Source organism: Schistocerca gregaria, chromosome 5 (assembly GCF_023897955.1).
Source record: "Schistocerca gregaria isolate iqSchGreg1 chromosome 5, iqSchGreg1.2, whole genome shotgun sequence".
In the NCBI taxonomy this organism is placed as follows: Eukaryota; Metazoa; Arthropoda; class Insecta; order Orthoptera; family Acrididae; genus Schistocerca; species Schistocerca gregaria.
In genome coordinates, this window is record NC_064924.1 from 12,816,892 (window position 1) to 12,831,720 (window position 14,829).

The 14,829-nt window shown below is 43.7% G+C and overlaps 1 protein-coding gene across 1 annotated transcript in view; it reads right to left on the reverse strand.

Moving 5' to 3' along the window:
- The window catches only part of LOC126272708 (thyrotropin-releasing hormone receptor-like), a 124,100-nt gene extending 119,748 nt beyond the window's left edge, over positions 1–4,352 (reverse strand). The window contains exon 1 of the mRNA XM_049975743.1: positions 4,260–4,352. Within this exon, the coding sequence (XP_049831700.1) occupies positions 4,260–4,352 (93 nt within the window). The remainder of the gene's footprint in view (positions 1–4,259) is intronic.
- Positions 4,353–14,829: the final 10,477 nt, after the last annotated feature.

Below are 14,829 nucleotides of genomic sequence, written 5' to 3' on the forward strand. Positions count from 1 at the left end.
CCACTATGGGCAACATCTTTTTTCAAGGTACTGGATTCCAACTGTTGTCTCTTGCAATTCTCTTCGCAATATTCTACCTTTGGGTGGTTCAAATGGGCATGGTTCACTGACACTTAAGCGTGCCACGTGTCTTGTATTGGTACACGATTTCTTGGAGACAAGTTGGACAGTCTGCGTTGATGTACCAACGGATGAAGCAACTCCATTCCCGTGGTAGTCATGGACACACTCAAACACGATAGCCCCTCACCTACCGCTCTATCACGTGTCCACATCTTATTGCGGTGAATCCACTGAACTGAGTGGCACATTTTCAACACTTCACTGCCAAATGGGTAACCATATCGCCGTTGAGCCTTAAAACCGAGGCAAGCTGATCAGCTGAAATAACTCAGTACAGACTTAGAATTGCAGGTTGTTAGGAACACAGGTAAGAAAACTAGGCACCGCGTCGACCAGTAAATTTTCACATCCGGCTACTTACTAAACATCGAGTGAATCTTGACAGTGCATGTGGAGAAATCTTTGGTGTCCCAGAAGCAGGTCTCTAAATACTGACAAGCAAACATGGCTTTCCAAGATAATGCCAAGCAGTAAATGTGTAAAGCGGAGACAATCTTTAAGAAAAGACAATTCAGTGAAACAGAACAAATCAGAAGACTTATAGCGTCAACAGTCTGCTACATCTTTACAGTATGGGCAAATTATTCTGCTAAGGTACTCGTGACTAAATTTCCTCATTTAGCAGTCACATAAGTCACGCCAGTTAATGGGCCAGACGCATCTATTAGAGTTATGGGACTAATTAGGGTAGTCAATCATCATCAGCATCGTTTACTAACTCCAGTTTCCCGGGTGTGGTGTACAAGTGCTCGCCATCTCCTTGTGTCTTCGTACATCTTCGGTTCCAGGAAAACTCTCCATTTACGTCCTTTCACCTCCGCAGCTCACCTTACAGTCTCTGTCCAGTCTTGGTATGCCCCGCCGTCTTCTTCCCACGAGCTTAAGGTCGAAATACCTCTTGGCAGGTCTTTCGCTGTTCGGATTCATTATGTGCCCACACTACTGAAGATAATTAGGTAATCTCATTTATCTGAACTAAATATTTAATTCCACTGATAACAAAGTATTTTCTTGTTCAGTTCACTTAACACTTTCTGGAAGCTCATAAACTATTATCACAATTTAAACAGTTTGGTAATTTGGATACTCTGCTGAATCCCACTGTCACTGCAGAAATTATCAAACGTTTCTTCATTTCATGGAGTTTCTACATGTACACCTACATCTACGAGGCTTACTGAAACATAATGCCTCTTCATTTTCTAGTTCAAGACTTAAACGTTTTAAAATAAAACAAACGTTATTGACAGTCTACATGTTTATTCTACATTTTTGCATATTCGGAGCCCTCTGTCTATAGAGAGCTCAGAATTTTAGCGTGTAACATGCAACATGGGGGAGTTTAACGTGACATTGTCGATGCTTGAGAAACAGCTTGCTGTAATCGAGTTTCGAAGTCGAAATATTCGTGCGCACTTGGAGCACCCTCAGTGCCAGACCACACACAAGCGCTGCGACAGCTGCAACAGTCCGATGCCTTGGGTTCGCTGACATCGATCATACAGTCCCGACATGGCCCCATCCGGTTTTCATGTCATTCGTAAAGAACATCTTCGAGAACTGCGTTTTGATAGTGATGAAGCGGCGGAAGGACTGGTAAGGTAGTGTCTGCGTCCACAACGTCAAAATAAACAACTGGTCGCTTGTTGGGAGAAATGTGTTCGTCGTCAGCGTGACTGTGTTGGGAAATAAATAAGTAAACTTGAAGAATAAGGATATAGGATATTACCAACGTTTGTTTTATTTAAAAGTCTTTAAGAGTTTTCACATAAGACAATTCGGAAGCACCACATTTCAGCACGCCCTATTACAAGACTGCTGTGCAGTTCACAGCTCAGTGCTTGGCAGATGGTTTATCTAACCGCTATCGAACTACTTCTCTACCGTTCTACCCTCGCACAAACGCGCTCGAAAAGCGATCACTTAAATCTTCCTGTGCGACCTCTCATTGCTGTTATTTTATTGCAATCACCATTCCTCCCTACATAGTTGGCGTCAGCAAAATAATTTTGGCGATTAAAATTTCTTGAACAGAACTCACTACAAAGAAAAACACCTGTTTTTGGGAGTTCCGAGCCTCAGACTGTGAAAATGAAGCCGCTACCTGATCGCTCTCTTCTCCGTTCATCTGTCTGTCTGATCGCTGAGAACCCTTTTTCCCAGGATCGAGTAGATGTATCAGGTTCAACTTTATGTAGCGTATTGAAGTCTGTGGTCTCTTGGAGGTTAATTGTGTCACAGATCTTGATACTCGAAAACTCACTCATCAAAACCTGTAGATTGCTTTCCGTTGACCTAGATCATGAAATTTGGCACAGCAATGTTTGACGATACAAATAAGGGAAGAATTCGCAACTGCTGCTATCACACGAAAATATATATATATATATATATATATATATATATATATATATATATATATATATATATATATATATATATATATATATTTCCTGTTATTTGTTATCCAACTTCGAACTTGAAATTATGACATTCTGAAAAGTCTTGGAATCGCTGCGACCGACATCTTGTCAGTATCAGTGCCGATAACAGGCAAAGCCGGAACAGGAGAACTAACCGCACCCGGCCAATCTTCTTTCTGCCACTTGGCTGTGAATCAGAACTCACTTCTCGCACAATACGGTGGTTTCGAACATACAGCCGTTCGCAAGTGCAAATTGAACTTAAAATATTGAAAACTGATTTGTAACCATTTCGTGCAATATGACAATTGGTTTATAAGATCAGATAAGCTGCAATAGGATGACATATCATATAGGATGGTCAGATTTTTGTGCCATGTATATAATGCTCTCAGATATGTTTTGAGTTTTGTTCCTCACATTATGCCCTGCACTCTATGGTTATTACGCTTTATTAATTTTCAGTTCAGTTTGCACATGAGATTGGGTATAAATGCGAAATAATTAGTATGCGAAATAAATGAACGGTAATTGACATAACAATGACGAAAAATTCTTTCAAAAAGTTCCACATAATTGTGATCTCCCACGAAGGAAAAAGATCGCCACTCCAACTGGCATGTCATATCCGTGACGTTCTCTCTCCTGTTTCGTGATAATACAGGCGAGCTGGCCTCCTTTGAACTTGTCCGCCGTCCTGCATCCCACACCACGCAGCAATACTCTAGCCTAGGAGGTACGAGCCCAGCATAGGCAGCCTCCCTGGAAGATCAGCTGCATCCAGCAAGTGGTCTGACAATAAAATGCAGCCTTTGGTTTGCCTCCCCCATGGCATTTCCTACGTGATCATTTAAATTTAAGTTGTTTGTAAATGTTATCCCTAGGTATTAAGTTGAATGAACGTTCTGAAATTTTACGGATTACTTTTAGCCCTTTTTACAGTTTCAGTCAGCTGCAACTGAGAGTGGATCTATGTAGAAAGACTCTACAACTCAAATTCTCTTTGTCTTTCAAGAAAGCCAGTCACTGCCACCGGCATATTGGACTGTTTACTTTGGAACTCTGTATGCGATTAGATTGCCCTTCGACCTGATTGTGCTTCACTGGTTATCCCTTTTGCACCATGGTACTCTGACAGAAGAAGTTTGCAACATCAAGAAGTTGTGCGACATGGAAGATGTGTCCAACAAGGCATGAATGATATTTTTCAAAAGTAATTATTGGCGATACATGTACAAAGCTCTAAAATTCTTCAATATAGTTACCGTTAGCGTCAACACATTTCTTCCAAATCTTCACTCATAACTCGTAAGCCCATTGAGAGAAGGCCTCGTTTACGGGCGTTATCGCAGCCTGTTGTGTGTCCTCAATCCGCTCAAAACGGCGTCCTCTGAGCGCGCTTTTAATCCTGAGGAGCGAGGTCTGGTTTGCTGGCCGCCTGCGGCAGCGTTGCCAATCTGTGGCATTCGTGGACGCGTTGAGACGCGTGGCTGGGCGCGCAGTCGTGGAGGACCCATTTTCTTAATCTCTCCGGGACATCGACGTAGTAAAGAGCATTTCCGAGCTGTCCTTGGGGTGCAAACTCTTTGTGCACCACATCCTTGATGTAGAAGAAGACAATTAGCATCGTTTCACTTTGGATTTGCTCATCCTCGCCTTCTTGGGTTTTGGGGACGCTGACGTGTGCCATCCCAAACTCCGGCACTCCGTTACCGGCTGGTAGGCGGAAGCCCACTTCTCGTCACCAGCAACAACGTTGTCCAAATAATCTGGCTCAATGTCCACACATTCCAACAGTTCACTCATGATCAACAATGATTGATCTGTGGGGACATAAAACCACTGGCGCTGTTCCCCAATAACATCACTCACATACCGCAGCAAAAACAACTGCATGCTGTGTGGTGTAATATTTCTGGTTTAGTCAGCCATCATATTAGGCTCCAAGAGGTTGTTCCCAGAGCAGTGGAGATGCAAGAAGTATATATATGACGATATGTGGTCTGAGGTACCTGTGACAAATGTTAGATTCGGTACCATTCCCGTGAGCAAGACCGCCTACATAATGCTACTGCTCTGTCATTGGCTGCTGTGTTCGGAGCAAGGGCGCCAAAACTACTCATTGGAATGACTTCACTTTTTAATGTAAATATCTCTCAACAGCTGACTATTAATCTGTCACCATAGAATTATTAAAAACAATTTAAATCAAAAACAAAAGACTGACGAAATTGCAGACGAAGCACTTCGGAAGCGTTCGGGTCACGCCTTTTCTGGCATGGCTCGCGAAGTGTTTCGGGCTGTTCGTCACTCTGGATTAGGCAGTCGAGAAGAATAGACACGTTGTCTATCGTAGGATGTGTTTGCAATTTTTATTTAAGTTCCTGTTCGTCACTCTGGATTAGGCAGTCGAGATGTGCAGTCATGTTGTCTGTCACAGGATGTGTTTGCCAGTATTCAGTATTAAAAGATTCACTCCGATAATCATGAGGCACAGACACGTGTCACAAATAGTGTAGAGATACATTTTCGTAAACATTGTGTTTGATCATGTACTTTGCTGTATCAGAAGGTGTTGTGTTAAGATAATGTAGTCTTCTCGTGTGGCTATATTAAAATACGCGAGGGGCATCCCAAAGACGTGATACATTATTTCAGAGCAGAACCTCCCTAAAAGTCAGTTTCAACAACAAGATACAGAACCAACATCGACTTGAAGACAGCAGGTTTGTGAACTATAGCAGAACCTTCGTATTCCACACAGTGCAGTGGAAATAACTAGGCGCCTCACGTGTACTGCATGCACGGAACAAATGCGCTCCTTTACCTCATCCGCAGTAATGCAGAGAAGGTAAAGGAGGATGATCGTTAAAAACACCAACAATCGATTCATTCTTCCTTTGTTGCCGTAGTGGCGCGCGCTCTATGCAGCACACATTGAGTATACGCTGCGAGAATAAAAGTATTCATAGTAACGGACGGGAGTACTTGTGATTACTCATAGTCGTAATTAACACGCCCGCTCCCCACTACCTACAGACCTTTTTCTCGTTCGACAGAATTTTCGGTATCAGTTTGGCCCACACCTTTCTCTTGTGCAATTCCTCCGTAACGCTATTGAAACTTTTTTAAATGTTCAGAGTGTCTGCTGATCATCTAACACTCAATCGGCGGTCAGACTTTAACGGTTGGCGGATACGATCGCATTGTCTTCGTTTCTATTTGTTGATGCTCTTCCAGACCGAAGCTTCTTCACCCACCTAGTAACATGCACAGACTCCCCGAAGGTTTGCTTTAACATTGTGTGAGTTTCAGAAAACTTTTTATCGAGCTCTGTGCAAAACGTGATAGCCCAACATTGTCCATCTGAATCAACCACTGAGGTGCACTTATTCAGCGATGCCGATGCTACCGCTAGCCAGAGCATACTGAGCTCTGGTGCGTGTCCCACTCCCCCACCTAACCCAACCGGTCCGAGCTTGCTGCGACCAACAGCGGGGCGGCAAAAAAATATAGTTCATGACCTTTTGCTTCCACCTTGCAAGCTAAAGCTGGTAGGCATCTGAAAGATGATGTCTGTTCAGATATCGTGCTGGCAGCGCCACTGTGAGGATGCAAATCATGTTTCGTTTAAATACACGCTGTAACGGTGATGGCCATGTGTGGGTTATCAAACTGTTTGTGTGCTAAACACACTGGACCTACACCTGGACTTACGGTCTGGGGTGCGATTTCGTACCACAGCAGGACTAGAAATTTGTACATCAATCTGATGACAGCATTCCAGGAGTTGTTTTCCAACAGCATAAAGCTCTCCCATATACTATTGTTGCCTTGCCCTGATCGAGAACTAGGTCTCCACTAGAACACATGTGGCGTTCAAACACCGCTGAAATCGTTAAAACTGAACAAAATCTGCAGGGTCTGATGTAAAACTTACCTGACTCTGTACCTAATTTGTTCCTGAGTTAGACTCTCTTGTTATCAGATAAAAGACAGGTGCCTCGAACAAAGCCTTGCCCAGTGGTGGCAATCTACCATCTAGTATCCCTGACATCAATTTGCTGTGCAGTCTTAGAACACGTACTGATCTCATATGTAATAAGGCATCTAGAGAAGAAGGACCCCCATTCCAACCACCGTGGAGTCCGAAAACATCGACTGTGAGAATGCCAACTCGTACTTTACTCAAACTGAAACATGTCTATTAATGTAGAGACTGTACAGAAGAGAGCAAGCCTTAAACACTATCTGTAATCTGCATAAAGGTTTGAACAGTGAAACATGTCCTTCATATGTATGCAGGGCTGATGGCCCTTTTAATAATTAGTCGAACATGGACATAGATTCCTAACTAATTGAATTACAGCACATTTATACCCAAGAATTTACATACATAGGTAAAACACCAAACATTATGAACTTGCTGGTTCAAAATTAATTCAATGCAGATGCAGCATTAAGTTCCCTGGTCCTCTCAATCAACAGGAGCACAATAAAATAGAGGGAAACCCAGAGTACCAATGAGGATCAAGCACCTCTCCCCAACACTTTTACTCTGGACGAGGGTCAGCATGGGTAGAGAATCAGACTTTGTCTGTTTGTTAATTTTGTTAATAACTGATTACATTAAATCGCGCCACGTAAGTTCCATTTGGCAATGATAATTTACTATTATACCTGCAGTGTTGTCGAGTATTGAGAGGAGCGCAAGAAGTATTGACCACCGCAGAGGTACTGCACAGCAAAGTGATATCACGAGGCTAGGAGTAAGCCGTGCCTCCTGTAGTTCTGGGGAGCCACTGCTGCGCCTCCGCCCTTCCAGGAATTTCCTGTCGAAGTAAAGTCCTTGTGCAGTCTACTTGCAGTGACACAGCCTGTGTCAATCATCGGGGACTGAAGAGACTTCCGTCTCCTGTGAACTCTGGTTACGCGCTAAGGCTGCCGCAACTGTGACAACAAGCATCTACAAACTTGCGTTTTCTAGTGACTGTAATGAACCGACATTCTAAAGGACATACTAAACTTGCATCATTCGCCACTCAGTAATGGTGGCTCACTGAGTGTTTTCTGAAGCGCAAGTACACTTCTGTAGTTTCATAGTTACAAACGATCATGGTGAGCAAAAATCAGTTTCATTGTTGGTTGGTTTGTGGAGGTTGAAGGGAACAAAACAGAACATCGGTCTCTTTTTTCTACTACCATGAAACACCCATAAGGAAGAAAAACAAACAATGGAGATGACAAGGGACGACACAGAACAAGAAAGACATGGACAAAGACCAATAAAGAGGAATTAAAAGCACCCAAAATGTTACAGTGGTTCGCCGACCATGGAAACAAAAAAACGAAATGCCAACCACCAAGAGACACACTAAAAACCCCAAATCTAAAACCATAGGCCACAGGCGACGCTCAACACAAAAAAGAGACAAACACTCAAATCGAGCGATAAAGGCCCCTGCTCGAATAAAACTCAAAGCTAAGCCTGTCATTGCAGTGTCATCTGTTAAAAGTGCAAGGAGGGCTCAAGCAGCCCAAATGTCGCCCTGAGCGCAGTTAAAAGCGGATAGGCCAACATAATCTGGACCACTGCCAACGCTTACTGACATAGAGGTGGGTTCTTGTGGCACAATAAATGACAGTGCATCAGTCAGGTGTGGACAATGCATAGCCGGCAGAGTACAACAGAGTCCTTGTGAGAGGCTTGCATGGAGGAATGCCACACACCTGTAGTCTCCTTGATGACCCAAAGTTTGTTGGGTAAAGGCAGGATGTGCCATTCATCAACCCAGGTACCAAGGACTTTCTGCCACAATACTGCCTAGAGATCACATTCCGAAAGGGCTACCTCCCGGGCTAGTTCACTGATAACCTGTTTGGCCAGCCTGTCAATATTACTCAGGATGCTGACATGACTCGGGGTCCACACAAAAACCACGGAGCTATCGCAATGGGCAAGAGTATGGATCGACTCCTGGATAGCCATCACCAGAAGAGAGCTAGGAAAACACTGGTCGATAGCTCATAAACCTCTCTGGGAGTCACTACAGATGACCTGAGCAGGAGCAAATATACTCTAAGGTGCAAGAGATGGCTACCAGCAGTCTAAATGCTGCAGCCATCCAGCAATGAGCATTGTTCAGAGTGATCCCCAAGAGTAAAAGCGTACCAACTCGACCATCAACCATCGAACCGTCGACATAGACTACGGCATAGCCGGCAAACGTGTCATGGATGGAAAGAAAACGCCAGCGGAGGGCATCAGGAGGGACTAAGTCTTTCAGGCCTTGTGCCAAATCCAGCTGATGGGCGGGGCACACACCATGGGAGTACACGTATATGGGCCCAGAAAAGAGGTGGGAGACGGAAAAACTCAAGCCCAGAGAGAAGAGACCAGATGCGAACTGCAATCGTACACTTTGACCAGGGCCGCCGTTCTGGAAGATGGATGACCGAGTTTTGGAACAGAAGGCAGTAATTCGGATGCCCAGGCAAGCTACAAACACGTGCAGCATAAGTCACCCACAGTCGTTGGCCATGGATCCAAAATGCAGGGACGCCAGCCTCCACTAGTAGGCTGTTTACAGGCCTTATGTGGGAAGCTCCACTTGTGACTCGAATCCTGCAGTGAAGTATGGGGTCAAGCAACAGCAACACGGAAGGCGATGCTGAACTGTTAGCCAGGCTCCCACAATCGAGACAGGACTGAATCAACGCCTGATACAGTCGTAGAAGGGTAGACCGATCGGCATCCCAGCTTTCATGACTCAAACAACAAAGAGTGTTAAGATTCCACCGGCACGCTTGTTTAAGTTGCTGAATATGAGGGAGTCAAGTCAACCAGGATCAAAAAGCAATCCCAAAAACCGATTCATCTCCACCACAGCAAGAGGTTTGCCACTAAGATAAAGCCGTGGCTCGGGGTGAACAGTGCAACACCGGCAGAAATGCACGACGCAAGTCTTGGCAGCCGAAAACTGAAAGCTGCATGTTACATCCCATGATGGCGACTTATGGATAGCACCCTGCAGCTGCTGTTCAGCAACTGCAATGTCAGTGAAGCTGCAGTGCAGGCAAAAGTCGTCAGTATACAAACAAGGTGATGTAGACGTTCCCAGACCTGCAGCTAGCCCATTGACAGGAACTAAAAAGAGGCAGACATTCAAGACAGAGCCTTGTGTGACCCCATTGTCCTGTACTCAGGAGAAACTACGGAAAGGACCTACTTGCACGCAGAAGGAATGAAGCGACAAACAATTTTGAATAAAAATCGGGAGCAGACTCCTAAGACCCTACCCATGAAGTGTGGTGAGGATGTGATGCCTTCCACACGTCAAAAAAGACAGCAACCAGATGCTGACAGTGGGAAAATGCCATAGGGATGGTAGACTCCAGGTAGACCAGATTATTGGTGGCAGAGCGGCCATTACAGAACCCACCCTGAGACAGAGCCAGAAGGCCCCGAGACTCAAGTAGCCAACTCAACCTTTATGTATTTATTTACACGACAAGTTTATTGAACATGGATGCAGCAGTATACTTCAAAATGGCTCTGAACACTATGGGACTTAACTGCTGAGGTCATCAGTCCCCTAGAACTGAGAACTACTTAAACCTAACTAACCTAAGGGCATCACACACATCGATGCCCGAGGCAGGATTCGACCCTGCGACCGTAGCGGTCGCGCGGTTCCATACTCAAGCGCCTAGAACCGCTCGGCCACTCCGGCCGGTAGCAGTATACTGCACACCTTTTTGCACAAGAGTTAAGAAAGTCCGATCCAAATGGAGGTTTGATTTCTGCCGAGTATTAACCGAGTGAAACCTGCTTATTCTTGGAAATGAACAAATATTGGTAACAAGAAACGACAATAAGGAATATACATATTGAGAGACCAATGTCAAAATACACAGACTCGTGAACAGAGGTCCACAATAGGTTCGTGAACTCACACCACTTATTGCCCGAACCGCCCGTTTCTGAGCCAAAAATATCCTTCTAGAATGGGAAGAGTTACCCCAAAACATAATACCATACGACATAAGTGAATGAAAATAAGCAAAGTACACTAATATACGTGTCGAAGTAACACTCACTTTTGATACCGTTCGAATAGTGAAAATGGCAGTATTAAGTCTTTAAACAAGATTCTGAACGTGGGCTTTCCACGACAGCTTACTATCTATCTGAACACCTAGAAATTTGAACTGTTCAGTTTCACTGATCATATGCCGTTTCTGTGAGATTAAAACGTCAGATTTTGTTGAATTGTGTGTTAGAAACTGTAAAAACTGAGTATTACTGTAATTTAACGTTAGATTATTTTCTACATGCCTTGAACTGAGGTCGTGTACTGCACTACTTGAAACCGAGTCAATGTTGCACACAACATCCTTTGCTACCAAGCTAGCGTCATCAGCAAACAGAAATATTTCAGAGTTACCCATAATACTAGAGGGCATATCATTATTATAAATAAGGAACAAGAGCAGCCCCAACACTGATCCCTGGGACACCCCCCACCTGTCAGTACCCCACTCAAATCCCACATCACAGCCGTTATCAACATTGTGAAAAATGACCTTTTGCTGCCTGTTGCTAAAGTAAGAGGTGAACCAATTGTGAGCAACCCCCTTATTCCGTAATGGTCCAACTTCTGGAGCAATATTGTGAGATCAACACAGTCAAATGCCTTTGTTAAATCAAAAATTTACGCCAAGCGTTCGAAACATTGTGAAAAATGACATTTTGCTGCGTGTTGCTAAAGTAAGAGGTGAACCAATTGTGAGCAACCCCCTTATTCCGTAATAGTCCAACTTCTGGAGCAATATTGTGAGATCAACACAGTCAAATGCCTTTGTTAAATCAAAAATTTACGCCAAGCGTTCGAAACATTGTGAAAAATGACCTTTTGCTGCGTGTTGCTAAAGTAAGAGGTGAACCAATTGTGAGCAACCCCCTTATTCCGTAATAGTCCAACTTCTGGAGCAATATTGTGAGATCAACACAGTCAAATGCCTTTGTTAAATCAAAAATTTACGCCAAGCGTTCGAAACCTTTTTGTTTATCCCATCCAGTACTTCACAGAGAAGATAATACAGCATTTTCAGTTGTCAAACGACTTCTAAAGCCGAACTGTACATTTGATAGCAAATCGTGTGATATAAAATGATCAATTATCCTTACAACACAGCCTTTTCGATAACTTTTGCAAACACTGATGGCATACAAATAGGTCTAAAATTGTCTACATTATCCCTTTCTCCCTTTTTATAGAGCGGCTTTACTACTGAGTACTTTAATCGCTCAGGAAAATGACCATTCCTAAAGGAAAAATTACAAATATGGCTAAATACAGGGCTAACATGTGCAGCACAGTACTTAAATATTCTGCTAAACACTCCATCATAACCATGAAAGTCCTCAGTCTTCAGTGATTTACTTATTGACTGAATCTCCCTCTTGTCTGTATCACAGAGGAGTATTTCAGATGTCAATCTCGGAAAAGCGTTTGCTAAGAAATTTATTTGATTGATCGCAGGCGGGTCCTCGAATGTCACAAGAGGCACCCATCACAGGAACACCTCCTTACCTCTAATTGCAGCTCAGCTATCGACCTTTCAGTATGCAGATATGGCCTTCTACCTTTTGTTCAATGGAGTGTGCATGATGACTTGTGGGTTAGTGACCACTTTCTGACCTTTCTGTCACTGCCACAGCATCACTTCTCTCGGGACTTTGAATAAGGCTGACTGGGACTTTTTCACCTCCATTTCCACTATTGAGCCTCTTTCTCATGACACCATTGATGTGGTGGTTCACACGATAACCACCAGCATCGTTTCTGCAGCAGAATCTGCAATTCCCTGTTCTTCTGCGTCCCCCGGCGGAGGACTGTGCCTTGGAGATCACCAGAGATCGCTGGTGAATTAAATAAAAATTTAGTTTCTACAGGAAATTGGACGCCAATGGTAGAGACGTACCTTTCCCAGCACTCCTGCTTCCGTCGGTGAATATGGCGGTGCGCTCAGGCATGGAGCCCATTAAAGAGAGAGGCAATGCTCAGAAAATGATTTTTACACACTGTACATATGTCTGATTTATCAGTATCAGTAACAGAAATATTATTACAGCGAACTGACTTTATATCATCGACCTTGTGCTGCTGACCAGACACTTCCGTCAGAACTGACCATATGGCTTTAATTTTATCCTGTGAATTATCTATTCTGTTTGCATACCACATACTTTTTGCCTTGCTAATAATATTTTAAGCACCTTGTAATGGGCCACTGTAGCTTGACTCTGACTTCTTCTAACATTTTGATGTAACTCCTGCTTTGTTCTACAGGATATCCTTATCCCACTAGTCAGCCAACCGGGCTGTCCATTACTGCTAGTACCCCGGAGAGTTCAAAAATTGAGGAAAATTCAAAAAATCCAATGGTGCTATAAACAGCTACCCAACCCTACTTGCCAGATTACTTATGCTGTTTAAACATTTTCCTTCACAAGTTTAGAAATCCTAGAGCTGTTTGCCCTATGTTTAAAACTATGTGCTCTTTAAACTTTTACGGCAGGATAGGACAGGAACAATTGCGTCTTTATTTAAAGAAAACATGCGAGAGCTCCTTCCGCGGCTCACTCCGGTCTCCTCTGGAGACGAGGTAAAAGCTTTTCCTACCTCCCCTCTGCTTGTCTATCCAGGTACACACGCTGCTCAGCCTCTGCAATAGCAGGGCTAGCAGCCAACACACCTCGTGGGCAAGTTACTGTCCCAACGATAGGCAATACGTCTAATGGCGCCAGCTCCCACCTATTCTGAACACCCGACTGCTGCCGCTGTGCCACATTGTGTAGGGCCATGCACCAAGAGCCAAGCTGCTTTACTCTGCTGCAAGCTAATGCTGCATAACTTTCAAATATCTGTTCAGTGCAGTGTCGTGATACATCTACGGACTCAAATGCAATACTGTTTCTTACGTACAGAGCCACTCCCCCATCCCGCAAGGAACTCTTTTGAAAAACAGCCAGCTAATCTGTAGCCTGGTAAAGAAAGCCTCTGAATTTTCAAATTATTCAAGTGGTGCTCTGATATACCAATAATTTCAGAGTTAACATCTATTAGTAGTTCACAAACTTTATCTCTAATACCTTTCACCACCACCATGTGTTCGAGCAACTTGCACAGAACACTGGTGCATCTAATGGGGAGGTAGCTGTTCACCACCATTCTTCAACACTGGTATGTCAATGCTTTCCTGCCATTGCGATGGGAATTCACCCTCAACCCAAATATGATTGAAAAGGTCTAGGACGTGTCACTGTTAGTCCACTGAGACCTGTTTGAGCATCTGATAGTGGATGCGATCTGGCCCAGGAGCCATATCAGGACAAGTGGCTTGGACACTTTGGAATTCCCGGAGCATTCATTGTACGATTCGGGGAGGCACATATGAAATGAAAGGCTCTGACATTCCAACCACTCATTCAGGGAATGGAAGGCGAGTGAGTAATTCGAAGAAGCAGAACTCCGACTTCAGAGCATTTTCGCTTAAGCTAGAGAGGGTTCTTAATTCTCTTTGTAGGAAGTACCAGAAAGTAGTTATATGTGGTGACTTCAATATAAATTTAGTATATGATTGTGCAAGAAAAACGATGTCGGTAGATCTCCTAAATTCATATGATCTGATGCAAACTGTGTTTTTTCAGGGTGCAGGTGAACAGTAGCACAGTCATAGACAATATTTTTATTCATTCTTCATTATTAGATGGGCATTCTGTTAGCAAAACGGTGAATGGCCTCCATACCTCTCCATCGCAGGTTTGGACCAAGAATAGGCGACTCTATGGATATCAGACCCACGTCAGCGTACCTGGGCTTTCTTTGAATGGAGCAGACTGTACTGAATCAGACACAGCATTGTACTCAGAGCACAGACCATGATGCACAAATTTTAACACTAAAAGGTTTTTGTACTCAAAGCAATGTCATATTTAATTGCAAACTACGTAGGAAACTTAATCCAACAGCAATAGAGAGTTTTTTAAAACTTGTCAAGGAACAAGAGAGGCAAGATGTTTATAGCGCCGATAATATAGAAGATAAATACAATGCTTTCCATGACACATTTCTCATGCCCTTTGAGAGTTGCTTTCCATTAGAACATTCTAAATGGGGTGAGTATGTGCCATGCGCCACACTGAAATGTGTGGAGGCACCATTATTTAAGAGAGAAAGGTCGAGCTGTACCATTACTTCCTCAGTGACAGTGCCTA